This window comes from Otolemur garnettii, unplaced genomic scaffold, assembly GCF_000181295.1.
Source record: "Otolemur garnettii isolate 467f Iridium unplaced genomic scaffold, OtoGar3 scaffold00133, whole genome shotgun sequence".
Lineage (NCBI taxonomy): Eukaryota > Metazoa > Chordata > Mammalia > Primates > Galagidae > Otolemur > Otolemur garnettii.
This window is the reverse complement of record NW_003852528.1, coordinates 1,971,268-1,998,995: the sequence shown is the minus strand read 5'-3', so window position 1 is coordinate 1,998,995 and position 27,728 is coordinate 1,971,268. Positions and strand designations below refer to the sequence as shown.

Sequence of the window (27,728 nt, the reverse complement as noted above, 5' to 3'; positions counted from 1 at the left end):
TTTGAAAGAAAAGGGAAGGCCGGGGCAGCCAGGCCTGAGTAGGCACACAGGGGGCAGAGGACGTGATCACAGGACAAGGCTTACCAGCAGATGTTCTCCCAAGCTTTTGGAAATGGTCTCCACCAAGAAGGCTGTGGGGACAGGACGGCAGGTGACTGATGGAAAGCCAGTCTCTTGTTAATTCCGTGGTGCAGGTGGGGGCAGGGAGAAGGAAGGGATGAGGCCGAGGCTCGGAGGCAGGAGTCACCGGGAGGATTCTGCCCGGGAAGACCCAGCCAGGGCGGACAGCAGAGGGAGGGGATGGGCGGGGCCTTCTGGAGTGCCATCAGAATCAGGGCTGTCTCAGGGAAACACAAGGGAAACAAGCTTGGCCCTTGGTTTTTCATAACGGGGATTCAGAAAGCAGGAGGTGGGGAGAGATGATTAGACTTCAGCAGAAAGGCAGCGGCTGTCATGAGCAGGTAGAGCTTGGGTCAGAGCAGGGCTTCAGAACAGACCAGCTGCAGGTGTTTGGGAAGTTGTTCTTAGAGTGGTTTCCCAGTGATTGCCCATGGTTTCAGCTCAGCCCTGGTCAGCGGGCCTACTTCTCAGCAGAGAGGAGGAAGGGGCAGTCTGGGGTATTGACCTTTAACACTGAGGATTATTTCCTGCTTCCGAGTGAAAATGTCTCATCTCTGGCACTGTGACGTAGGGGTCCACACAGCCAGATCACAGGAGAAGAAGGCGGGTGTCCTTGCGAGCACCCCCAATCAAACACTCCACGTTATAAAAAAAATGACAAGAAGGAATCTATATTGACCAGCTCTGATCATGAAAGCAGACTCATCGCATTTTGAATACAGGGATAATACCAGACATGTTGGAAAACAGTGGCAGGGATCAGTGGAGAAATGGGACATCTTTTTACTGATGTTTTGGCAAACTCATGAAAAAGAAAAGTGAATTTGCCTTTGTATTTAATCATTATATAAGTGGACAAACATTGAGATTACCATAGTGAATGCTTAATGAGGCCAATGTCATAGTCTGTTTCCCCCCAGATGACAAAACCTTTGTTTTTATGCCACGAGAGCATCTCTGTCTTCTAGTGTCCGAGCTGCTAGCAGCGCCAGGGTAGAATATTAATCCATTCACGTTTTCTCTTCTGATTAACGCCACTCTGCAATTCCTCTAGTATCAAGTCCTGCTGCATGTTCCACAGCAAAAAAGTAAAATAGTGATAATAATCGTAAGGCTCTGCTTACAGGGTTGTAAAAGGCAGCGAGAACGGCATTACAGAGACCGCTGCAAGGAAGGGCTTTTCCTCCCATCATGTAGGATACTAGGCAGCTTTTCCCCACAGAGTATTCTGGATTCTAAGGTTATGCAAATAGATATAATTGTAGATATAGGTATAACGTGTTAATGTTAGTGGCCGCTGTTCTAAATGAACTCTACTCAAGCAATCCATCTCAATAATTGTGTTCTAAAAATCCCTTTGTCATCCTTTTAAAAATGGGCAAACAAAGTGAATCTGAGATACAAAACCTGTATGTGTTCCAGCATAAACGTTACAGCAGACAGTAAGGATTTCAGCAAGAGCATTCTTTTCTTTTTTCCACAAAATATGAAGATTTGAAAATTTTGTGAAACATAGCTATGATTTTGTGCCTTGCCTAGGAAATGAAAATTTGAAGGTTTTTCCCTTAAAAATGATGTGCTCAGGAAAATAGAATTCTCAGTGCGGTTGAAGAAACCTATGATTTTTTTCTTGGACATTGTGAAACTTTTCCATAGAAAATGACACCAGAGGATGTGATACATGAGCCATAAAAGAAGAAAAGCAGACAACGTCAAGATGTTTGAACGTTAGGTAGAGCTGATTCCTGGTAGAATTAATCTTGGGTGTTGGTATGCCTTGCTTCACACAAGAACTCCTGGCTCCTTTGCCTATTTGAGGCTTTGGCTCTCCTGGATAACAAAGCATGCTCTCTTGTGTCCCATTATTATGTGTGTAAGATGATGATGTTTGTTATTCGGTGATGACAAATTATCCAACGTTTTTCTATGACCCACTGCTACCAAGGTCTCCTCAGGGGTCGTTTATCTTATTTATAAATTTCAACCAAAAAGTAAGTAATCAATGAAGAAGGAATAGTGTTATCCTGTGTCTTGACTTAGGTATCATTTTTTAAAATAGACCAGACTGAGCACGGTTAACCCTTCTTTTCCGTGTCTCGATTGATCTCTGAGTTGCCGGTGTGGGCCTGGGAGACTGGGGAATGTGGTGGCATGCTTTGCAGAGCTCTGTCTCAGATGATGCCGATGTGGGGCACTCCTGTGCCTGCTGTGCACTTCATGGTCCCCAGCACCACACCCTCCCAAGGATCCTCCTGGAATCTTATATTTTGGCCAAACAGTGGCCAGTGCTTTGGAGTTCTAAGCAAAGGCCCAGACTCCTTTGATATTTGTGTGTGACAATTATTAGACAAGATCTAATAACTATAAGATCTAACAATAATAAGACAAGATCTTAATTACTGCAGCAAATAATTATATTTCTTATTATATCCTATAAGGATTGTGATAGCAATATTTCCAAGTTAACGTATTTCCCTGTACAAGGAAATAATCTGCAAAGGTATCATTCACTTTGCACAATGAGAGCGCTTGGGTGAGAATGTAGTTTCACAAGTGCAGAAACCTCAGTGTTGTGAGATAGGCTTTGTGGCCTTTTCCAGTGAGAATAAATACAATTTTTGTAGCACAAGGAAAAGTAGTTTTAAACATACAATGTTAATTGTCATTAAAAAGATCAGAATGAATGATCTTACATATAATACTATAATTATAACCCAAGTGAAGCTTTCTGGAATCCCAGAATACAAATGTATGAGCTCAGGTAATATCTCTGCTTGTCCCTAATACATACTTAAGTCGTTAAAAAACATTTAAGGGTCCTGTTGCTCTTCCTCTACTTTAAATTGGTATAATTTAAATACCTTGCCCTAGTTTTGGACGTACTGATTGCTATTCCTTGCTCAGGGCTTCTGTTTAACCCCCGTTCTCAGTAATGAAGTGGAAGTTTCTAGTTTACCGTGAGGAGGGGAAAGGTGTCTTGGTCAGCCTTTTTTTGTCCTTTGCTAATTTTATGTCCAGAGCTAATTCTGATTAGGGGCTTGTTAAAAGTTCATGGTCCTGCTAGATGATTAGTTTAGGACGTCATAAAAATAAGGTTGGATAATTATGTCATGACTGGTTTCATATCACTCTGCTTAACGTTGTTCTGCATTATATGATTGAATACAGAGGCGATGGCAAAAATAAACAAACACGACGTGCGGCCCGCCCCCCGGCCTGCACTTGTGTTCCATACAACTAAACAACATGCAAGGAAAGAAAGGAAACAAATTTCATCAAACTATTTTTAAAACTGAAACTTTAAATGTAGTTTGATCCATGAATTTGCACGCACTTGGCCATTTTGGCTTTTAAAGAAAAAAGCTAGGAATCAGGTAACATACTGGATTGATGTGTCACCAAACTGAGACCCTGAGATTCTGTTTTGTGGTTGTTATTTGTGCCAAAAATTGTTTGAGGAGGCAGAAGACATGACCAAAAATTAGCCATTGCTTTGAATTTTTGTTAATCTACTCATTTATCTTCTCCTGTAGGTATGGTTAACACACACTTCCCTGTACCTACAATTCCCTCCAAATTTATAGAAATTTCTCAAATATGTGCCCAAGTTTTCTTCCTCGGAAAAGTGAATCTGATAGTTTGAAATTTAACTACAAAAATGGCACCAGTGAAAAGTTGACATGAATGTCCCTGTTTTGCACCATAGTTTCTAAGCAGTTGCCTCTTATCCATTCAGAATGCAGAACTAAGAGAGAATTTCACGTTCCTTAATCAACATGTGTTTCATTTGTCCATATTTCGTGTTTCTTTTTGGATTCCAAGGAAACATGTCAGAACACTGAGTAATGCATGTGGTCACTTGTTCTAATGCTTTCACGTTTTTTGCATTTCTTTCTTTTAAAGCACAAGACTCTGCTGACATTATTTTCCTTATTGACGGATCAAACAACACCGGAAGTGTCCATTTCGCAGTCATTCTCGACTTCCTTGTAAATCTCCTTGAGAGACTCTCAGTTGGAGCTCAGCAGATCCGAGTGGGGGTGGTCCAGTATAGCGATGTGCCCAGAACCATGTTCTCCTTGGACACCTACTCCACCAAGGCTCAGGTGCTAGATGCAGTGAAAGCCCTCGAGTTTGCTGGTGGGGAGCTGGCCAATATTGGCCTGGCCCTCGATTTCGTGGTGGAGAACCACTTTACCCGGGCAGGGGGCAGCCGAGCAGAGGAAGGGGTTCCCCAGGTGCTGGTCCTCATAAGTGCTGTGCCCTCTAGTGATGAGATCCGAGACGGGGTGGTGGCACTGAAGCAGGCTAGCGTGTTCTCATTCGGCCTCGGAGCCCAGGCCGCCTCCAGGGCAGAACTGCAGCACATAGCTACCGATGACAACTTGGTGTTTACTGTCCCGGAATTCCGTAGCTTTGGGGACCTCCAGGAGCAATTACTGCCGTACATTGTTGGCGTGGCCCAAAGGCACATTGTCTTGCAACCGCCAACCATTGTCACACAAGGTATGTATGCTCTTCTCGCCATCTGTATGGGAGTGGGGTGTTTTGGGTCTTGGTTTTCATAGAAGTGAGGTAGGCACCAGAAGGATCTTCCTCAGGAGAACCTGTAAGTACCTGCAGCCCATCCTGCCCTGAGAAGCCAGCTCCTGGCTGTGATGTGTGTAGTGGTTGCAGTATTTGGAAAAACTAAAGATGGATGAGTGAGTGGAAAACACTGCTTCAAGTATGAGCTGTTGAGAAAGTGCCCTTTTAAAGCTAACTTCACGAACCTGTTACGGTGAGATTGTTAAACATCAGTGTATTATCCATTTATAAACCAGGCATCTTAAAATTGGATTTGCAGGGCTCATTGCAATTCTGAGAAAACTACTCTGGGACAATGGTATTGACCCCTCATAGTTTGCATGTTAGAAGTGTACTCCTAGGTAGAGCTTCCTTCCAAAAGCGGCAAAGGAGTGAGGGTGTCCCCTAAGGTCCTATTGTGCTTGGGTATTGGGAGTGACCATTCTGAAGGTAAGAAATAACGGGCACTCACTTGGTGGACATTTATGAAATATTTTGCCCTGTGTTTAAGTTTAGGAGTAATTCTTCTGAGTGGCAAGATTATGGCATATACTCAAGTGGAAAGCCTTTGATCAATAGCCAGTTGGAGTAATCTACAAACTGCTAAAACCAACCAACCAAGTTACCTGACAAATATGTATTTAAGAAACATGAGAGGCCTGTGTGCGGGGATTGGAAACACACAAGTTCCTCTACCTGGGGAGCTGTTTTCTGAGACATCAGTCACTTTTCTCATTGTATCAGTTTCAAGACCTAGGCAAGCCAATAGGGTGTCATTCAGTAACTTAGGACACAGTGGCCCCAGACGGTTTCCAGAAGCACCCAGTTCACTTCCTGGTGTTGCCTACACACTGGGTGCTCTAGATTAGCCAGACCTTGAATGTCAGACCTTGTTCTTCACCGTCCTTCCAGAGCACGAACTCAATGACAATTGGAGAATGAATAGCGAGGTTCATGTAAGACCCTGGTTATCACCTGCAACCAATCATTTACATTTTCTTGGGTAGAATAACAAACATATCCTCACAGCTCTTACTTGCTGACTTTCTAAGGAAAGGCTGCATGGCTGGGTCTATAAAATAAACATTGTGATAAATATTGCTGCCTCCATTGAATCAGTAGGTTTTCCTTTGAGAAAGGAGTGTCAGTAATTTACAAATAAACCTTTTGGGGCAACATGCCATTGTATACAATTAATAGTGGAGCATCTTAAATTCTTAATTAAAAACACTGTCATCTACTCATATACGGAACTGACCTCTCCTCCCCAGCACCTTTCTGATCACCAGTTCTTGGGGTTGCACACGTGTAAAGGTGATGTACCACTGAGTTCCTTAGGAGGGCCACAAGGCTCCCACTGAGCCAGCTCAGACTTGCCACCAGTGGTTTATAAACAGGGCTTTTATTATAATGAAAGTTGTTGGTAAAAGGCTCAGGACTGTGACACTTTTACTTAAACTGGACATTGGAAAGTGTCTGTGAACATTACTTTCTAGAAAATTCTCTTTCTAGAATTTACTTACCCAAGTCAGAAAGGCCGGTCCAAGGAGGCTTGTGTTTCTCCTTGTGTAGTTTTCCAGCTTTTCCTCTCACTTGATGGGACTGCAGAACACACCGAAATCCTTCTGGTGAGCCACTAGGGAGGTCTGACCTTGAGGGAATGTTCTGAGGGGAAATGGACAGTGCACAGTGAACGCAGAGCCTGGTCCACCGGTGCTCGGAGCTGCTCAGGCTCACCTCCCTCCTGGGCTGTCGAGTGAAGACTTGCAGCCTGCTGCATTTCTCTGGGCTTGCACACTTTTGGAAGCAAACAACTTCCCTGTGTTTTGTAAACCTCGAGGAAGTACCACAGCTGTAGATGGGAAACCTGGTCTTCTATCCTGGGTCTTATGTGGATCTGCTGTGTGGTCCCAGGCAGGTCATGCAGCCTCTCTGGGCTCTGATTTCTTGCATTTATGGCAAAAGTGTTGCACGTGATGAAGATAACAAGTTTCAACTTTTTAATTAAAATGGGCAGCATAGAGCCCTCATTTCAGATTCTCCCCAGCTAACTAGAGTCTTAATTCCTTGATTATAAGCATCATCTTTAATATTAGTGATTGAGTTGTTTTTGACAAATATTCTTGACCATCTGGTATAGGCCGGACACTGTGCCAAGCACTGGAGACAGTGCAGGCCAGTGAGACAGATGTGGCTTCTGGTTGGCTATAGTGCAGTGGGAAAGAGATTAAAAATGTAAACCAGTGACCAAATAAGACATCCCCAGAGTGTTACATGAGGCCACTAAACAGGGCCATGACAGAGAAACCGGGTGCCAGGTATGGGGGCACCCACACGTATTCCCAGCTACTGAAGAGACTGAGTGAGGTGGGGAGTCCCTTGAGCACATGAGTCCAAGGCTACAGTGAGCTACAATGGTGTCACCACACTCCAGACGGGGTGACAGAGTTAGATAAAACCCTGTCTCAAAAAGCAATAACTAAATGGAAGAAAAAAAGAACCTGGGAAGCCAACTTTAGTTGGGGTGACCAGGGAAGGTCTGTCTGAGCAGCGCAGGATGGAAGGAGAGGAGCCAGTGAGGAGCCAGGGAAGAAGGTTCCAGGCAGAGGGAACAGCAGGAAGGCAGCCCTGCAACCTCGAGGACCTTGTCCTTGTCCTAGGATCCCCCCAGGCAGCAAGGCTGGAGCACAGGGCTCAGGAGCCTAGACCAGCGACAGATGCAGGGGTGGAGCCAGCAGCTTTCTGGTGGGCAGGGAGCCTGGACCAGCAGTGGGTTCAGGGGCGGAGTCAGCAGGCTGTGTGGGCGGGGAGACTGGATTAGTGGCAGGTGGAGGGGTGGAGCCAGTAGCTGTACCGTGAGCTTGTTCAGCCTGAGGGGCAGTGAGGCACAGGGAGTCTAACATGTCTGCGTTCCCAGGGAGGTCAGAGGGGGAGAGGGGAAGAAGCGGATGAAGAGAGACAGGCTGTGGGGTGGATTTGAGGAGGAGCCATCAGGGATTGAGGACATGGAGTGTGGAGGGTGAGAGGATGGGGAGAGAAGTCCCAGATGCCGAGTGAGAGGGAGCCAGGAGCAGCTGTGGATGGTGCAGATCAGTGGTAGGGGCAGAGATGAGGGGACAGCAGCCGGGAGAGGACATGGTGAGCGGTGAGTGGGCAGGTGGGCAGATGTGGCATGGGGTGGTGTGGGTGGAGGGCTGTCCTGTTATGGCTTCTTACCAGGAGGAGACCCTGGCGTGGCAGTGGAGGAGGACTGGGCAGAGAGCAAAGTGACAGAGTCGTCACTCTGGGTGGGTGTGGCAGGCACAGCAGGGTGGCAGGCTGGGCTGGGTGCTCCCCAGGGCTGTCTCAGTCTGAGGCTTTCTCAGGGAACATCCGTTTATGTGGGGGACACATAGAGAAGAGAGAGGAGCAGATGGAGGCTTTGTCAGCGGGATCTGAGGGAGGTCAGGGACCAGGGCACTGAGAGCTTCCCCCAGACCCTGTGAAGATGGGTGGTGACATGGGGAAATTACCCAAAGGGGCTCTGAGAGTGGGGAGGGGGCAGAGCCCCCACGATGGGCCTGGGGGTGGCTGGAAGGGAGGAGGACCACTGAGGGTGGGATCTGTGAGATGTCGGAGGTGACTTGTAGCAACTATGAAGCCAGCTGTGGCTCAGAGAGACAGGCTTTATTGGAGAAGGGAGTTCAGGAGAGCACGTTTCTAAGACACTGGGAATGGTGAGAGTGGGGTGGGCGACTTCAGCAAGACAACTTCAGGGAAGAGAGACAAGGATTTGCACATTTGAGAATTTATTTGGAAACAGCATTGAATAGAGAAGACTCATCCCAGGTCCTGAGCTGGTGAGGACTGCTGGGAACCACATCAGAAAGCAGAGGTGTCAGTCAGAGGGGGCAAGGGCTGAGGAAGGTCATGCCAGTGGCTGACTGATCAGTGGGACCTTCAGGTTCACCTGCCAGCCAGGCAGCCTACCCAGGCCCAGCAGAACCATGTGTGAAAGAGAAGAGGCAGCTCTATTTGGGATGGGGTTTCACCCAGGCAGAAGGACACCCCAAAGCGTCCTTGACATGCTCCCAGAAGAGGCAGCAGGGAGAAACATGAGATTTTTGTAACTAGATGGAGGGTATCCTTGATACAGCCCCTCCATCTCACAGATGAAGAACAGAAACTCAGAGAAATTCCATGGAACTAGTGCAGAACCATGAAGCAAACGCCAGAATTTAATTATTACTTGGGCTGTGTGATACCTTTAGTGCTTATTTTATTTGGCTGTGTGTGGTTCTAGGTGCATGACTTGATACTTTAGATAAAAATCTAATGTCAGTGACCTCTTACCTCATCAAAGGGACTGTGGCACGGAACCTCTGAGATTCTTGGAGCTGATCCCAGGTTCCACCAGAAGTGTATGTGAGCCCGTTCCTCTGGCCCATTGGTTGAATTTATAGGGATGCAGTGGCAGGAGGTGTTAAAATTTGGGAGGGAACAAATGTGACATTGAACTCCTGCCCTACTTTCTGTGCCATTGCTTGTGCTCATAAAGAATCACATCATAGTCTGGGCCACTTGGTGTGGGGGCAAGAAACATGATAGACACAGCACGGTCTACACAGAATATATACAGGTGTGTGTGCATGTGTGTATTCCCTCTAATGGTGTCAGGGATGTCTAATGCATAGACATCTCCATATTCATGTTTATCTGCAAAGATATTTTAAACCAAAACCAAAGGGGTAGCCCAGAGAGACACAAGTGTTAAATTAAAGAATGGAAGGAAAGTCCAGCATGGACATTCACTACACTGACCATGACATTTGAGAAAAGGTGAAATGATGAGGTAACTGTTACCGTGTTAGGGATGTTGTTGGTGCATAAAGTGTCACCCGCCTGCTAGAATGTGCACCTCCTCTTGGTGCTGCAGGTACATGAATGAGATGGCGCTGTCCTAAAATGGTTTTTTAAGGGACATGTCAGTGTTTCTGAAACCAGGCATCACCAGCCTCCAGTTCAAACAAGGAACAAACTATATCTTAAAAATTTGTTATGGGAGGTGGCTCTGCTTCTTAGAAAGTTCTTCCAAACCTTTATTCCAAGCCTTTGTCCCTCATCCAGTGTAAGAAAATTATCTTGCTGTGTGATCTTTCAGAGGGTTCAGAGCAACAGAGGGCTCAGGTGCAGGCTTCCCCCTGCAAAGTGATGGTTTATGTCCTTCTAGGTCGTGGGAGCTCTGGCAGGTGTCGGGGTTAGGTACTGAGCTCTAATAAGGCTCACTGCTCTGAGACATGGGTGGCTGCCTCCACATTGAACAGCAGGACAGCAGGTCACAGATGCTCTGAGACAGTGACCTGGGAGCTTTTGCTTTGTGGTCTGTCCTTGGGACCTTTCCCACACCTTTTCTCCTCCACGAAAAGCTTTTAAGACCCTTGTGGCTGTGGTGCTAATTTTCTCTTCATAAGTTTTATGTTAAGTAATTTTTTTTTCCCTGAAAAACAAAGATAGAACTGGAGAGAATGGGGATGTGTATACTCTTTCAGATTTTCACACTTGGTGATGTGTGGTGTAGAAATTAAGATTGTGAAGCAAAGGCTCTCTAAGCAGAGATTGGTGGAGTCTTTATTACTCAATGGAGGGCTTCGTTCTGGACAGGTAATATATTTAGGGCAAAAAAGAACTTACTGAATTTAGCGATAGCATGCTAAGCAGGTAGGTGTCTTTTAAGACTAAATTTGCTTGTGTGCAACTACCTTGTAAAAAGTAGGAAGAGGAGGCAGGATGGGAGAGGAATGGGCCTTCCTCCAGGAGGAAGGATGCAAGTGTGACTAACGCATGTGTTATGACAAGTTCCTCTTGGGGTGCTCTTGCTGTCATCGTGGCCAGAGCAAACAAAAGCATCTTTAAAACAGTGAGCTTTGTAGAGAGGCTCCGCTGGATGCAGTTGGTGAGGGCATCTACTTACCTTCTAATGTTGCCACCTACAGTTATCGAAGTGAACAAGAGGGACATTGTCTTCCTGCTGGATGGCACATCTGCTCTGGGACTGGCCAACTTCAATGCCATCCGAGACTTCATCATCAAAGTCATCCAGAGGCTGGAAATCGGACAGGATCTTATCCAGGTGGCAGTGGCCCAGTATGCAGACACCGTAAGGCCTGAGTTTTATTTCAATAGCTACTCAAACAAGAGGGACATCGTGGCTGTTCTGCGGGGAATGAAGCCCCTGGACGGCCAGGCCCTCTACACGGGCTCTGCGCTGGACTTCGTCAGGAACAACCTGTTCACAGGCTCAGCCGGCTACCGGGCTGCTGAGGGGGTTCCTAAACTTTTGGTGCTGATCACAGGCGGTAAGTCCTTAGATGAAGTCAGCCAGCCTGCCCAGGAGCTGAAGAGAAGCAACATCATGTCCTTTGCCATTGGGAGCAAGGCTGCTGACCGGGCTGAGCTGGAAGAGATTGCTTTTGATGACACCCTGGTGTTCGCCCCTGCCGAGTTCCGAGCTGTCCCATTGCAAGGCATTCTTCCCAGTGTGCTGGCGCCTCTCAGGACCCTCTCGGGAACCACAGAAGGTATGGTGGTAATGACTCCAGACACAGGCTAGGGGTCTCCAGGGAAGACATTTGAGAACAACAGAAAATGAAATGTTGTTTGTGTTAAGCTAGGAGATGCTTGTTAAATTATGAAACAACAGCAACCAATGAGATTTATTTCAGGCTTCCTTTTGCCCTGGTTTGAGACTCACTTGGTTCAAAATGCCATATCATTAACTTTCATAGGATAAGAGCAGTACGACTTAAACTGTAGGACCACACAGGCATCTGTCTTTGGAGCTTCTGGCCAAAGAGGTCACATCTCAGTTCCTGTTCCTGTCAGGTCCCTGTCTTCTTCTGTCGCCTTTGGTGATTCAGCTGCCTCCTCACCACCAAGATGTGGTCTGGCTCCTTCCTGTCCCAGGCTGACTGCCTCCTTAACATCTTGCCCAAGGCCATCAGGACACAGTTTCCCAGCTTTAACCCCTCGCTCCTCTCTCTCGAGGGGATTTCCCTCAAGGAGAAAGTATTTTGAATGCCTGGGTGTGATTAAACCCAATGGCTCTTCAGATCCCTCATTTAATATGACTGGTGTCAGTGAAAGGCTATTTTTCAAGATGTTAGTAAGGTTCTTTTGAATTGAGTCCACACAGTCCATCGTCCTTAATGGAGAGAAGATGATTATCACGGAATCAGGCTTTCCCACCCTGCAGACGGCTGCTGCAGGGCTGCTCACGCATCACCTGTGTCGCATGATGTTCGCTCTCTCTCCAGACTCTCTGGTTGTCTGAAAGCCTCTCTCTCCTTTCACAATTTTTAACAAGCCTTTAATCCATACTTTTGTAGCTAATGCTAAACTTGATAAACATAAGATAAAATTAGTCGTGAGGTCTAAATCACAGTGAAGCATTGGGGAGAAATGGCATTTTTAAAGGCATGTACTAAATATATTGGGAAAACACTCTAATGTGAGAATTACAATTTTTGTTCTTTTTTTGGCCAGGGCTGGTTTGAACCCGCCACCTCTGGCATATGGGGCCGGCGCCCTACCCTTTTGAGCCACAGGCACCGCCCTGCGCTTTTTGTTCTTCATGTGTATATTTTTGGCTGAGCCTAGTGAATAGTCTTTTTGTATATCACTGAGGCCCCTGGTCCTGTCATGTCCCTGTGGGGGATTCCCTCGGCACCTTGCTGAATGACTGTCTAGCAAGGATGTGGCACCCCGACAGAAATGTGCCAGTAGAGAATGACAAACAGGAGGTCTGAAGAAGACTTCAAGACAAGAACAGCTTATTTTTGTTACTTTTTTTTAGCCGTCAGGAACTCATGTTTTCAGGCTAATGTGGGCTAACTGCTTCTAAGCTGTGGATGGGAAACCGCAGAACACACAGCTGTGCACACGTAAACCTGGCTGTGACCTTGGGCACAAAGATGGGTGATGCAGAAAGGCCAAGCACCCATGTAGAATTTATTTCCAGGGAAGGAATGCTCTATTTCAAGGATTCCAATAATTTGGGGGGGGGGAGTTGCAAGCATTCTAACTTTGGCATTTCATCTCTCTGTGAGCTGACTTGATTTGTAAACTTGGCTATCAACATGCCTCACAAATACCAGCCATCACTGGAGGAAAATATGCAGCCGTCTGCCATATTTTGTGAGATGGGAGTTCTTTGCCACGCTGACTTTCTCTGTGTGCTAAGTGTCTGCATGTGTGCTTCTGTTGTGGGCACACATGATGAAACCCTCTGTGGTGGTGTTTGTCTCACTTTGTTTTCTGTGCTTCACTGCAGTTCACGCAAACAAAAGGGATATCATCTTTCTTTTGGATGGATCCGTCAACGTTGGAAAAACCAATTTCCCTTATGTGCGCGACTTTGTAATGAACCTAGTTAACAGCCTTGATGTTGGAAATGACAATATTCGTGTTGGTTTAGTGCAATTTAGTGATACTCCAGTCACGGAGTTCTCTCTAAACACATTCCAGACCAAGTCAGATCTGCTTGCTCACCTGAAGCAGTTGCAGCTTCAGGGGGGTTCGGGCCTGAACACTGGCTCCGCCCTAAGCTATGTCCATGCCAACCACTTCACTGAAGCTGGAGGCAGCAGGATCCGTGAACAGGTGCCGCAGCTTCTGCTCCTGCTCATAGCCGGGCAGTCAGAGGACTCCTATTTGCAAGCTGCCAATGCCCTGGCACGTGCGGGCGTGCTGACCTTTTGCGTGGGTGCTAGCCAGGCGAATAAGGCAGAGCTTGAGCAGATTGCTTTTAACCCAAGCCTGGTGTATCTCATGGACGATTTCAGCTCCCTTCCAGCTTTGCCTCAGCAGCTGATTCAGCCATTAACTACGTATGTTAGTGGAGGTGTGGAGGAAGTTCCACTCGCCCAGCCAGGTAAACCTTCCCTCCTGCATGGGGCCTCACTCCCTTCCCTTCCTCAGGCATCCCCCTCCGCCCCCTGTGGGTAGTTGGCCAATCCAAACTTGAGAGTGTTGTGAGCTGTGGAAGGACAGATGGGCTCGATTTAGTTGGAGTGCTGTGAATGGAGACTGGCGACACTGTACCAGCCAGTTTCAGGGCTCCATCTAAAGGGTGTTCACTGACCAGAGTTCTAGAACATTCATAAGCTGAATGTTCTGGAGCATTTTGTCTCACCCTTTCTTCAGAAGCTTTTCTTCCTTCCTAACGCCTATGAAGACTCTGCAGTGCAGATCCTAAGGTTGCATCTTTCAGCAATGGGAGAATGGATTCCCAAGGGAGTCTGGGTTATTGCTGTTGTTGCAGATTATTGTGGTGGAAAGAGATGGCGGTATTAGATCTGTCATCTTGCTGACATCACACGGATGGGAGGCAAGACCTAGCCAATTGAAACCTGATCAAAATACTCTTAAGAACTGTCTGAAGTGAAAATAGTATTTATATCACACAATATGGCCCCATAGAAGCTGCCGTCGGTGTTTCCCGCTGTCTAACTCCAGCAGATGGGAGAGCATGGGCATAGCCTGACCCACACAGCAATGACATGCACTGTTGTGGGTCTTGATGCATAACAGAAAATTTTATGAAAAGATAATCCAGTTAGAGCAGATTTGTGGTAGCCTGGTTATCTGCAGGCGGCTAACCCATATCAGCCTTTGTCACTAGAGACTGAGAATTTTTTACCAAGAGTACAATAAGGACCACATTTTTAACAGCTGTGTGTGCTCCTGGGGTGATGGCTACCCGACGTGAGCCCAGGACATGGGGGGCTCTTCTTCACTCACCAGGTTGGACATGCTGACACGGTAGTTCTGTGCTTTTGCAAATAAGCCCTGTTTTGACATAGGATGCTCTCCTGACAAGTGGCACGGGGCTTCTCTCCCGCTGGTACAGTGATCCTCAGATGAGGTTTGCGAATCCTGCTACCCAGTGCAGGCTTCCCTGGCTGCGGTCTCATCCCTCACTGTGTCCTAACCCGCTTTCCTTGCAGAGAGCAAGCGGGACATCCTGTTTCTTTTCGACGGCTCTGCCAATCTCCTGCGCCAGTTCCCTGTGGTCCGGGACTTTCTCTACAAGATTATCGAAGAGCTGGATGTGAAGCCGGATGGGACGCGCGTTGCGGTGGCTCAGTACAGCGACGACGTCAGGGTGGAGTCGCGTTTCGACGAGCACCAGAGTAAGCCCGAGATCCTGAATCTCGTGAAGAGAATGAAGATCAAGACTGGCAAAGCCCTCAACCTGGGCTACGCCCTGGACTACGCGCAGAGGTACATCTTCGTGAAGTCTGCAGGCAGTCGCGTCGAGGACGGGGTGCTGCAGCTGCTGGTGCTGCTGGTGGCCGGCAAGTCCTCGGACCGCGTGGAGGGGCCGGCGGGGAACCTGAAGCAGAGCGGGGTGGTGCCTTTCATCTTCCAAGCCAAGAACGCGGACCCTGCCGAGCTGGAGCAGATAGTGCTGTCCCCGGCCTTCATCCTGGTGGCAGAGTCACTTCCCAAGATTGGGGACCTTCAGCCGCAGATTGTGAATCTCTTGAAGTCGGTGCAAAATGGGGCCCCGGCGCCAGGTACGCTATAGACATGGTGGCTTCTGCAGCCTGGTTCTCCGTCCCTGCGTGGGGGTAGGTTGCTGCTCCTGGTCCTCAGAGGGAAGCCCTCCCGGATTTACAGGGGGCTTGGGAAATTAATAGGTGGTCTCAGCAGCACTGGAATAGGAATGTTCTTCCCTCGCCTTGAGTCTCTCTCGCTGATCTCTAGGGCAAAACGGGAGAATCAGGGTGATAATTTTTAAGAGCATCAGAATATTTCACAGTAAGGTGCATTATGAAGATTTAGACATCAGTGGTTAAAATCCTTTGTGAAGAAACACGTTTTGCTTCATGCATAATAAAGCCATGTAACATGGTTACCTGCAGCCAGACGCTTCTACCAGCACCTTGCGGCAGGGGCGTGTCTGTGATGTAATTCATTCACTCCATTCATTAAGAATAAATGCAGTAGGGTGGCACCTGTGGCTCACAGGAGTAAGGCACTAGCCCCATATGCTGGAGGTGGTGGGTTCAAATCCAGCCCTGGCCAAAAACCTCAAAAAAAAAAAAAAGGATAAAATGCAATAGAGGGGTCAGAGAAGTTCCTATGGTGAATGCTGCTTTAAAATTCCCAATGGCTGGTCTATACTCTGTGATGTTGTTTGACCACTTGTCATTTGGAGATACAAATGCAGTGACAACAGTAATCAATTTCACCTATTTTCCCTTTGATTAAAAACCGAGACTCTGGAGCGTCTACATTGACAACTGGCATGGTTGCTGTTGATTTTGATGGTAACTTGGACATCCAGGGTTTGGAAGTGGGTGTCCCCGGGGGCTTCCCTCGATCCACTTGTGACTTGCAGCAAATCCCTTCATGCCCCCCGTCTCTGAAACACTGTGGTGCTGCAGGCTTTGCTGCCTTATCTGTCGCCCCCCCCAGCTGTTTTCCTCAGTGCACCTTTGAAAGCTAACAGTGCTCCTCAGGCATTGAGGACTCCTAGAGTAAAAGGCCTCTAGAGAACCAATGAGTTCGCTTCCTGTTCCTGCTGTAACAAATCACCAAAGCTGTAGTGGATAAAAAGGACCAAAAAATTACTATCTGGCAGTTCTGGAGGCCAGAAATCGGAAACGAGTGTCACTGGGCTACAGTCACAGTGTCAGAGGCTCACTCCTCTGCAGGCTCCAGGGGACATCCCTGCCGGTCTTCTCCAGCACTGAGGCTGCCGTCATTCCTTGGGCTGTGGCCTGTTCTCTGTCCTAGGTGCCAGTGCCCTGGTCCTCACTGCCCTCTGCTTCTGAGCTGGCTCTAACTCTGGCTCTCCTTCCTCCTTAGAATGGCACTGGTATTGATGACGTTGGGCCCACCCAAGTGACCCTATCCCCCAAATCCTTAACTTTCCACATCTGCAGAGCCCTTTCCTCTGGTCCTGGGATTTGGAAGTGGGTGTCCTTGTGCAGCCCCCCACCAAGGTGTGGAGTTGCAGCTCTCCTGTCCTGTGAGTCATTGGCGCCCTTCTCCCAGTTTCAGGTGAAAAGGATGTGGTGTTTCTGCTTGACGGCTCTGACGGTGTCAGCAGCGGCTTCCCCCTGATGAAGGAGTTTGTCCAAAGAGTGGTGGAGAGCCTGGACGTGGGCCCGGACAGGGTGCGGGTGGCTGTGGTGCAGTACAGTGACCGCACCAGGCCCGAGTTCTACCTGAATTCGTACATGGACCAGCAGGGTGTGGTCAGTGCCATCCGCAGGCTCACCCTGCTGGGAGGGCCGAACCCCAACACCGGAGCTGCGCTGGACTTTGTCCTGAGGAACATCCTGGTCAGTTCCGCGGGAAGCAGGATAGCGGAGGGCGTGCCCCAGCTGCTGATTGTCCTCACGGCTGACCGCTCTGGGGACGATGTGCGAGGCCCTTCCGTGGTCGTGAAGAGGCGTGGGGCGGTGCCTATTGGCATTGGCATCGGGAACGCTGACATCTCAGAGATGCAGACCATCTCCTTCATCCCAGACTTCGCGGTGGCCATCCCCACCTTCCACCAGCTGGGGACCATCCAGCAGGTCATCTCCGAGAGGGTGACCCAGCTCACCCGCCAAGAACTGAGCAGACTGCAGCCGGTGTTGCTGCCACCTCCGGGCCCAGGTGAGGGTTCTTGGGACCCTTGCCCCTTGTCGACCCCTCTGGGCTACTTGTCTGGACTGTGGGCTACAAAGCGTTTTCAGTTTTGCTTCCCCTGCCCTGTGGGGTGAAAGCTAGAGCCACATGGAACAGTTAGGTGCCGTGTGCTTCTTGTGGCCGTGATGGGCAGAAATGGCAGCGGTTCAGGGGTGGGAGGATGCGAAGATTCACATTTTGGGACAAATTAAACTGTTCTTGAGAAGCATATGCTGGGCTTGGAGTTCAGACTCCGTAACTGTGTGGAGACTTCTGTCCAGATGTCTAAAGGTGGAGCTCTCTGCTGACACCTGTTCCTCTCTGTGCCCAGCCGCCCAGTACTCTGGCGGCAGCCACCCATGGTCAGGAGAAGGGTATGCCCATGGCCTCACTCCCCACTTGTAGGCAGGGGACCCTGGCTGCTGGGAAGGAAGGGGGCTGAGATGCATCCAGCCTGCAGTGAATGCCCCTAGGGGCTGCTCTCCGCATGTGGGTTGGGGCAGGTCACTTTTTAAAGGAGGTGTGTGTGAGCTTGTTCCTTCCTGGCCTCGCGGGAAGGGGAGCATGGAAGGAAAGGAAAGCCACAGCGGGACATGGTGACCTTTGGCAGTGCCACTGAGAGGGGCTCTCCAGAGGCACCCAGGGGAGACAGCAGCGTGACCCTCGGGGCTCCTTTGGGTGTTCTGAGGTGTTTGATACTTGGGGGTAAACAAAGTGAAAGAGGTTTTCACTCCCTCAACTGATGCTATTTGTGTGTTCCCGATACTAGGAGGGGGCACAGCATTTCCAAAATGAATCTGGCTGCAGGAGCCCTTCATGGCCATGACCCTGAGCCCAGGGCTGCTGGGAGCACCTGGGCAATGTCTCTGCGGTGTGCGCGCAGCTCTTCTCTTACTCAGAGAGGGATGTCTCCAGGACCACGTGGCCTCTCAGCCCCGCACTCACTGGCCCTTCAGGTGGCCATTTTCTGCCCTCTTCCTCCCCTACCCCCAGCTGCCTCCGTGCCCTTCCTCCCTCAGCTGGTCACTTTCACCAAGGATGTGCCGGCAGACCGGAGGCGTACTCCCAGAAGCTCCACGGGCTTTGCCCTGAGTCTCGCGTGCCTGCTGCTTCTGGTTGACCCGTCTCCTCCACCTCGGCCCTCTTGCACCCAACTCCTGGTCATCCTCTGCCGTCCCCCTGCTCCCTCCTGCACCACCATTCTCCACTGTGCTGAATGATTCTACTCAGGATAAAACGTTTGCTTTTCTTCTTTCTTGAAAACTCCCAGCGGCACCTGTCTCTGCTGGAAGACTTACCTGTGCTGTGACAGTTCCTCTCCTCTCATCTTCTTGGAACTGGCCCTAATCTTCCCTTCATCCTGTCCCTCCCTAAAAGTGCCCTTGTCAGGTCCCTCCTCCTGGCGGATCTGGTGGCTGATTCTCAGCTGCCATCTCACCTGGCCCATGAGCAGCGTCTGTGCAGTCAGAACCCTCACTCCTGCAGCCTGTCTTCCCTGCTGCAGACGGAGCTCTTCGGGCTCTGCCTCCCTTGGGTTTGCTCTCCTCATCCTCTGTTCCTCTCTGGCTGTAGACCCTGAAATGCCCACCACTCACTCTGGAGACTGAAATTTCAACTATGGTAGTTGGTGTTGGGACCTTTAACTCCAAGACAAATACGGGGGTGGCTCCTTAATGCTAATAATTTGGTGCTATCTGGGTGCAGTGTCTCTGGCCTCAATCCCAGCACTTTGGGAGGTTAAGGCAGGAGGATTGCTTGAGTCCAGAAGTTGAAGGCCAGCCTGGGCAACATAGTAAGACCCTGTCTCTGCAAAAAAATTAGCTGGAGATGGTGACATGCACCTGTGGTCCCAGTTACTCAAGAGGCTGACACTGGAGGACCACTTGAGCCCAGAAATTTAAGGCTGAAGTGAGCTCTGATCATGCTAATGTAGTCCAGTCTTGATGACAGAGTGAGATTCTGTCTCTTTAATACAAAAACAAAAGAAGTTGGTGCCAGCAAAGGTGATATCCATGATGGCATTTGTTTGGTTCACAGGTGTCAGCAGTAAGAAGGATGTGGTTTTCCTCATTGATGGGTCCCAGAGCGCCGCGCCTGAGTTTCAGTACATTCGCACCCTCATTGAGAGGCTGGTGGACTACCTGGACGTGGGCTTTGACACCACCCGGGTGGCGGTCATCCAGTTCAGTGAGGACCCCAAGGTGGAGTTTCTGCTGAATGCCCACTCTAGCAAGGACGAGGTGCAGAATGCCCTGCGGAGGCTGCGGCCCCAAGGCGGGAGGCAGGTTAACGTGGGGAGCGCCCTGGAGTACGTGTCCAGGAACATCTTCAAGCGGCCACTGGGGAGCCGGATCGAGGAGGGCGTCCCGCAGTTCCTGGTCCTTGTCTCCTCTGGGAAGTCTGATGACGAGGTGGACAGCCCTGCCGTGGAGCTCAAGCAGTTTGGCGTGGCGCCGTTCACAGTGGGCAGGAACGCCGACCAGGAGGAGCTGGTGAAGATTGCACTGAGCCCTGAGTACGTGTTCTCGGTAAGCACCTTCCGGGAGCTGCCCAGCCTGGAGCAGAAGCTGCTGACCCCCATCGCCACGCTCACCTCCCAGCAGATCCAGCAGATCCTGGCCAGCACGCGCTACCCGCCCCCAGGTGAGCTCTGTGGGGGTGGGGATGAGTGTTTTCCTCAGAGTAGTTTTGATATTTAAAAAACAGCCTCACAGGCCTGGTACTCAGGATAATGAAACTAAGTAAGGGTGGTGCTCTTGGACCTTTCTGTTGCCATGCCCGCCAGCCAGAGGACATCAGGGCACCCCTGCCGCTGACCAAGTTTGGAGCGGAAGCTGTACACCCCCGTGAACCACGGGGCGTCTCAGGGAGAGGCCGCTGCACACCCCCATGGGCCACCACGGGGCGTCTCAGGGAGAGGCTGCTGCATGCCACCATGAACCATGGGGCGTCTCAGGGAGAGGCTACTGCAAAGGCCTGGAGACTGGAGCTAGCGGCAGGTCACTTTGTGGAAGTCTTAAGGAAGCGAGACTGTGGCCTGGATGGGATGTCGTGAGGAAGGGGCCCTCCTCTGATGGGCTCTCTTAATAAACCTTATCTGGAGGGAGGAAGGCTGTGGTGAAGACAGGTGAAGAGGCAGTCACTCCTGTGGGCCGGGATGGGGGGCAGGGAGGGCCCCGCCTTTGTGTTTTTCTTCTTGTTTGTGTTCAGATATGGTCACAAAGTGGGCTCCTCTCTGTCTTGCCCCATCACGGTCACAGAGTAACCTTGTCTGATATTAGTGATGTGTGAAATCACTTATGCCAACAGGAGAACCCGGGGTTGTATGTGTTGGGGGAGGGGGTGGAGGCTGACTGTCCTCAGACTCGCCCTGCTGGGGCTCTCTGTGCTGTGCACACTGTAACCGCCCAGGAGAGTATGAGGCCAAAGGCAGATTGAAATTCGGAGTGGCAACTCGTTAGTTCAATAAAATGGCATTTGAGAAGGACATAGAACTCTGGTGGGAAAATCTGGTTCATTGTCCCTAGGACCTTTTGATTAATTTTATAATTAAAAATGGACTCATGAGAAGAAAATGGGAGAAATGATGGTGGAAATGAAAACTCTGTATAAATGTTAGAAGGGACTGAGCAAAAAGGAACAGAAGGAGCTGATAGCTGGGGCGTGTTCCCGAGACGTGTGGTCGTAGCATTGCTCTAAGCACCCGCAACTCCTGAGGGTCCAGCCAGGACATGACATGGGATGGAGTCAGGATCCTGAGGGCTCCCCCTCACTAAGGGATGGACCCGAGATGTCTCTTTCTTCTCACACAGCAAAGATGGAGGCCCCAGGGACATCAGTCTATTCTGGCAGTAACGGTTTGTGATTCTACTTTGGATTAGGATAATCCAGGATTAATTTCTAAATGCTGCCTATATTTGCAAATTAATGGCAACCCAGACCATAAAGGTAAAATTAGAGTAAACTTGGAAAGAAAAAGTTGTAGAAATTGTTTCAGTAACAAAGTTCCAATTTTTAATGGTTAATTTCAAAAAACCTAAGATGCAAACAACCCATGTGTATTGGGATATGATTTCAAGGTCGGATAACATTATGATACAACATGATCCAAAGTTCAGAAACAGAAGCAGAGACAGAGCAGGCAGAGGGCTGGTGACCTGCTGAACTTTTCTTTCTTTTATCTGCAGCTGTTGAGAGTGACGCCGCAGACATCGTCTTTCTGATCGATAGCTCTGATGGCGTGAGGCCTGAAGGTATCGCATATATTCGAGATTTTGTTAGCAGGATTGTTAGAAGACTCAACGTCGGGCCCAATAAAGTGAGAATTGGGGTGGTGCAGTTCAGCAATGACGTCTTCCCAGAATTCTACCTGAAGACTTACAAATCCCAGGCCCCCGTGCTGGAAGCCTTACGACGCCTGAGGTTCAGAGGGGGGTCTCCACTGAACACTGGCAAAGCTCTGGAGTTTGTGGCAAGAAATCTCTTTGTCAAGTCTGCTGGGAGCCGGATAGAAGATGGGGTGCCCCAACACCTGGTCCTGGTCCTGGGTGGAAAGTCCCAGGATGATGTTTCCAGGTTTGCACAAGTGATACGCTCTTCTGGGATTGTGAGTTTAGGGGTAGGAGCCCGAAACATCGACAGAACGGAGCTGCAGACCATCACCAACGACCCTAGACTGATCTTCACAGTGCGAGAGTTCCGAGAGCTTCCCAGCATGGACGAGAGGGTCTTGAGTGCATTTGGGCCCTCCGGAGTCACTCCTGCACCCCCCGTGGAACCGCCGCCTTCCCGGCCAGGTACGAGCGGTGTGCCTCGTGACTATGGAGTGTGCCATCCATTGTTGAATTGAAAAAATAATAAGCATTCACTTTAGTAATTTTCTTTTGTCAAGGCTGCTTCTACAGATCATATTAGAAATTAAACACTAGGAAAACAGGTAGGTTGAAATTATGGAGGGAAATGCGCTCCACAAAGCTTAGGATCATAGACTTTCTCTCATTCCTCAGGCTGTCACCCCAAAGAAAGGCTCTGTGAAGGTGCATTGAGGGGTCACAAACTCAAGGAGAGCATTCTTGAAATTAGTTAGCCCATGGTCTACTGAACGTGACTTTGACGTCAGCCCATGACCAGTGACAGGGTGCCCACCGTGATCCAGATGCCCCTTCTTCCTGGGACTGGTGTGACCATCAGGAGCACCTCCCTGGAGATCTTAAAATGGTCCCACTACAGCTCCCACCCCATGTTCTTGGTCCTCACCTGTGGGGCTGCCAAGAACTCAGGCGCCCCCAAACCCACAGCTTTCCTTGCAGCTCCCCAGGTGATGGCCGTGTGGACATCTACAGAACCGTCAGGGTTGGCTTGCCCGGCGGGGGGGTCTGTACTCTTGCTTCCTCTTTCTTTGCCTCCCTCAGGGCTGGCTGTGGCACATCTCACACCTTTCCCGCTGTCTCTCATTTCCACTCCAGCCCTGGATGCTTGATTTTAATAAAGAAATTACCCCCCACACCACTGAGCAATCTCCTGCAAAGCTCTCAGACCTTCCTCTGAAGGTTAATGGGGTTCCTTCCCAACGTCCCTCCTGTTTCTCCCAGCCCTTCCCTGACCTGCCCCTAACAAATCTCTCTCCACTTCTAGATACCATCTTTTATTTTATTTTTTTTATTAAATCATAACTTTGTACATTGATGCATTTATGGGTTTCAGTGTACTGATTTGATACACAATGTGAAATGCTTACATTAAACTGATTAACACATCCATCAGAATTATATTCTTTTCTTAATAGTTTTTAAATGTAACATTGCATCATACATTAGGTGAGGTTCCCCCAATACCCTCCCTTCTCTCCCTTCCCCCATTGTCTCCCCTCTCCTTCCTCTTTTCTTCTACTTTCTGGACTATAGTTATGTTTTAGCATTCATATGAATGTGTAGGTGCTTATATTTTGATTTCATAGTAGTATTGAGTACACTGGATACTTTCCCCCCCCCATTCTTGAGATATTTTACTAAAAAGAATCTGTTCCAGCTCCATCTAGGTAAACATAAAAGATGTGAAGTCTCCATCTTTTTAATGACTGCATAGTATTCCATGGTATACATATACCACAATTTTTTAATCCATTCATGGGTTGATAGGCACTTAGGCTGCTTCCATGACTTGGCAATTATGAATTGGGATGTAATAAACATTCTGGTTCAAATGTCTTTGTTGTAAAATGATTTTTGATCATCTGGGTATATACCTAGTAGAGGAATTGCAGGATTGAATGGTAGATCTACTTTTAGTTTCTTGAGTATTCTCCAAACTTCTTTCCAAAAAGGTCCTATTAGCTTGCATTCCCACTAGCTGTGTACAAGTGTTCCCTTCTCTCTGCATCCATGCCAACATCTGTAGTTTTGGGATTTTGTGATTGGGTTACTCCTACTGGAGTTAGGTGGTATCTCAAAGTGATTTTGATTTTGATTTATCTGATGATTAAAGATGATGGACATTTTTTCTTGTGTTTGTAGGCCATGTGCCTGTCTTCTTTAGAGAAGTTTCTGTTCAAGTCTCTTGCCCACATGGAAATGGGGTTATTTGTTCTTTTCTTATTGATTAGTTTGAGTTCTCTGTGGATTCTAATTATCAGACCTTTGTTGGAAGCATAACCTGTGAAAATCTTCTCCCATTCTGAAGATTGTCTGCTTGCTTTAATTACTGTGCTCTTGGCTGTGTAAAAGCTTTTTAGTTTGATCAAATCCTAGTAATGTAATTTTGGTGTTGCTTCAATTACCAGGGGGCAGGGGAGGTCCTTTGTATAAAGTATTCTGCCAGGCCGATTTCTTCACATGTTTTCCCTGCACTCTCTTCTTGTATTTTTATAGTTTCATGTCTTAAGTTTAAATCTTTTATCCAGTGAGAATCAATTTTTGTTAATGGTGAAAGGTGGGGTCCAGTTTCAGTCTTCTACAGGTTGCCAGCCAGCTCACCCAGCACCATTTGTTAAATGGTGAGTCTTTCCCCCACTGAATATTTTTGATAGGCTTATCAAAGATCAAATGATGATAAGTAGCTGGGTTTATCTCGTGGTTCTCTATTCTGTTCCATAAATCTACCTCTCTGTTTTTGTGCCAGTACCATGCTGTTTTGATCACTATAGATTTATAGTATAACTTGAAGTCTGGTAATGTGATACCTCCTGATTTGTTTTTATTTCTGAGTAATATATTTTATTTTAAACAGAAAGAATTCAGTGTCATTTCCTAAAACACCTGAGGTCACAGACTGTCAAATCCAGGTCCCTGCTGAGTTACTGGCATAATCCACTTTGCATGGGGTGACTGGGACTCTGTCCCCCTAGTTTCAAGATTCCTTTCCTCTTTATTTAGGTGATTTGTGATTTGTCTTTTTGTTTTTAGCATGATCTTTGTGATCTGTGAATTCAGGATCACAGAGGCATGGGTTAGAGTGAAGCTTTTCACTGAATGGATTCTCAGGAAATATTTTTATTTCAATTCTTCCCACTGACAGTTTACATATTTTTGTTGTGGGCATTGAAACCCAGTCTCTCCTCATTTTCACTTTAATCATGTTTAGAGAAGAAGAAAGCAGACATTGTATTCCTGCTGGATGGCTCCATCAATTTCGGGAGGGACAGCTTCCAAGAAGTGCTCCGTTTTGTGTCTGAAATTGTGGACACAGTTTACGAAGAGGGTGACTCCATCCAAGTGGGGCTGGTCCAGTACAACTCCGACCCCACGGATGAATTCTTCCTGAAGGACTTTTCTACCAAGAGGCAGATTATCGATGCCATCAACAAAGTGGTCTACAAGGGGGGACGACACGCCAACACCAGGGTGGGCATTGAGCACCTGCGGCTCAACCACTTCGTCCCCGATGCCGGCAGCCGCCTGGATCAGCGTGTCCCACAGATAGCGTTTGTGATCACGGGAGGAAAGTCGGCGGAGGACGCTCAGGACGTGAGCCTGGCACTCACCCAGAGAGGGGTCAAGGTGTTTGCGGTTGGTGTGAGGAACATCGACTCGGAGGAGGTTGGAAGGATTGCGTCCAACAGCGCCACAGCATTCCGCGTGGGCAATGTGCAGGAGCTGTCAGAACTGAGCGAGCAAGTTTTGGAAACTTTGCACGATGCCATGCATGAAACCTTGTGCCCTGGCGTGTCTGATGTTTCCAAAGGTAACCCCCCTTTTGCACATATTTTCTAGATTTTCCTGTCAGTGTTGGAGTTCATTAGCTACCTGAGGTCCCAGGGCTCAGGATCTGTGCACACCTAAGACCACCAGGGGATGCTTTGCTGGGATACAAGTGGGAGTTTGTAGTTTTTTTTTTTTTCTTTCCTCTTTACTGTTATAAGATTTATTTTCTCCCCTGCTCTTCAATCCCTCAAATAACTCAGATTTCTTGTCTGGTTATAGATTTATTAGATCAATTATTCGAGATAACAGTATTTACCTTTTCCAATGATTTTAATTTAAAGCACAAACTTGGGGCAAGGTATGGTGGCTCACACCTGTAATCCCAGCACTCTCAGAGGCCGAGGAGCTCAGGAGTTCAAGTCCAACTTGAGGAAGAGTGCAACACCCCTCTCTGCTAAAAATAGAAAAAATATTAGCTGGGCATTGTAGTTGGTGCCTGGGAGGCTGAGGCAGGAGGATTGCTTGAACCCAAGAGTTTGAGGCTGTAGTGAGCTAGGCTGACACCATGGCACTCTGTCTGGGCAGTAGAGTGAGACTCTAGTTCAAAACAAACACCCCCCCCAACACACACACAAACTTGGGATGCATCTAAAAACCAACTGGTGTCATCACGCCAGAATTGATTAACCTCACCCTAAAGCAAACATATTCAGATCACCTACAGTTTTGCTTCTTACCAGCTCCCACCACTTTTCTGGTGGGAGACAGATCTAACTGCTTCTGAGAGCTACCGTGTTTCCCCCCAAATAAGACACTGTCTTATATTTATTTTTTCTTGAGAAGACACACAAGGGCTTATTTTCAGGGGATGTCTTATTTTTATTAAGTATAATATGACAATCTACACTTATTCAAATACAGTTAAGTCCTCTTCTTCTGGAACCTGACAGGGGGAGCCGACCTTGGTGGGGCTGGTGTTAGTGATGCGTGAACTCCTTTCCCCTAGCCGTTCGTGCGTGTGCAATAGGATGCCTGCAGTGGTGGTTACCACATGCACACCCACGCAAGTGCAAACGGCTCAGAGAAAGGAGCTGTGGCAGATAGAAGGTACTCCAGTCTTACTTACTGCTCCACGCCCATCACTAGGTCTCATTATTGGGGTAGGGCTTATATTTAACAAATGCATAGAAATCTTGCTAGGGCATATTTTGGGGGTAGGTCTTATTTTCGGGAAAACACGGTAATGTAGAGAGCTGATTCTGTTTTGAGCACAGTGTCCTGTCTCTGTAGGGAGACTTCACCTCGTCAGCCCCTACCTACAGCTCATCACCTCATTTTTTTTTTTCAGCTTGTAACCTGGATGTGATTCTGGGGTTTGATGGTTCTAGAGATCAAAATGTATTTGTGGCCCAGAAGGGGCTTGAGTCCAAGATGGACGCCATCTTGAATAGAATCAGCCAGATGCAAAGAATCAGCTGCAGTGGCAACCAGATGCCCATGGTGCGGGTGTCGGTGGTGGCCAACACCCCTTCAGGGCCTGTGGAAGCCTTTGACTTTGCCGAGTACCAGCCCGAGATGCTGGAGAAATTCCAGAGCATGCGCAGCCAGCACCCCTATGTCCTCACGGCAGACACACTGAAGCTCTACCAGAACAAGTTCCGGCAGTCCTCGCCGGACAGCGTGAAGGTGAGCAGCTCCCCTCGGCTCAGATGCTCCCCATGCGATTTCTGCATTTCTGGGCCAGGTTCTCAGTGCCTCTGTGTGAAAGTCCTTCACTTATTAACTGATTGTAATCTCATGGAATCTCATGGAATGTACTCCTCAGCTGGCTAGTCTCAGTCATCAGGTGGGAATGGGTTGAATTTGTGACCCATCATGTTTAATTACAGTCCTACCCATCAAATAGGGCAGATTCTCTACCGATGTTTCTCTGTCTCTTATATGTGCACACATACACAATGCATGCACACATAGCATACACACAGTGGACACACATACAGCACACAGTAAACACAGTGCACACACACTATGACACACACAGTGAACACACACGGTACACACACAGTGCACACATACTATGACACACACAGTGGACACACACAGTGCACAGTGCACACACACTATGATACACAGTGCACACACAGTGAACACACATGGTACACACACAGTGCACACATACTATGACACACACAGTGGACACACATAGTGGACACACACAGTGCACACACAGTGAACACATAC

General features: G+C 48.4%; 1 protein-coding gene across 1 annotated transcript in view; it reads left to right on the top strand.

The window, feature by feature from the left end:
* The window catches only part of COL6A3 (collagen type VI alpha 3 chain), an 85,821-nt gene that overhangs the window by 20,856 nt on the left and 37,237 nt on the right, over positions 1-27,728 (top strand). The window contains exons 3-11 of the mRNA XM_003798231.3: positions 4,024-4,626; positions 10,659-11,243; positions 12,995-13,594; positions 14,670-15,242; positions 16,729-17,337; positions 19,387-19,992; positions 21,537-22,145; positions 24,928-25,527; positions 26,836-27,173. Of these exons, the coding sequence (XP_003798279.2) occupies positions 4,024-4,626; positions 10,659-11,243; positions 12,995-13,594; positions 14,670-15,242; positions 16,729-17,337; positions 19,387-19,992; positions 21,537-22,145; positions 24,928-25,527; positions 26,836-27,173 (5,123 nt within the window). The remainder of the gene's footprint in view (positions 1-4,023; positions 4,627-10,658; positions 11,244-12,994; positions 13,595-14,669; positions 15,243-16,728; positions 17,338-19,386; positions 19,993-21,536; positions 22,146-24,927; positions 25,528-26,835; positions 27,174-27,728) is intronic.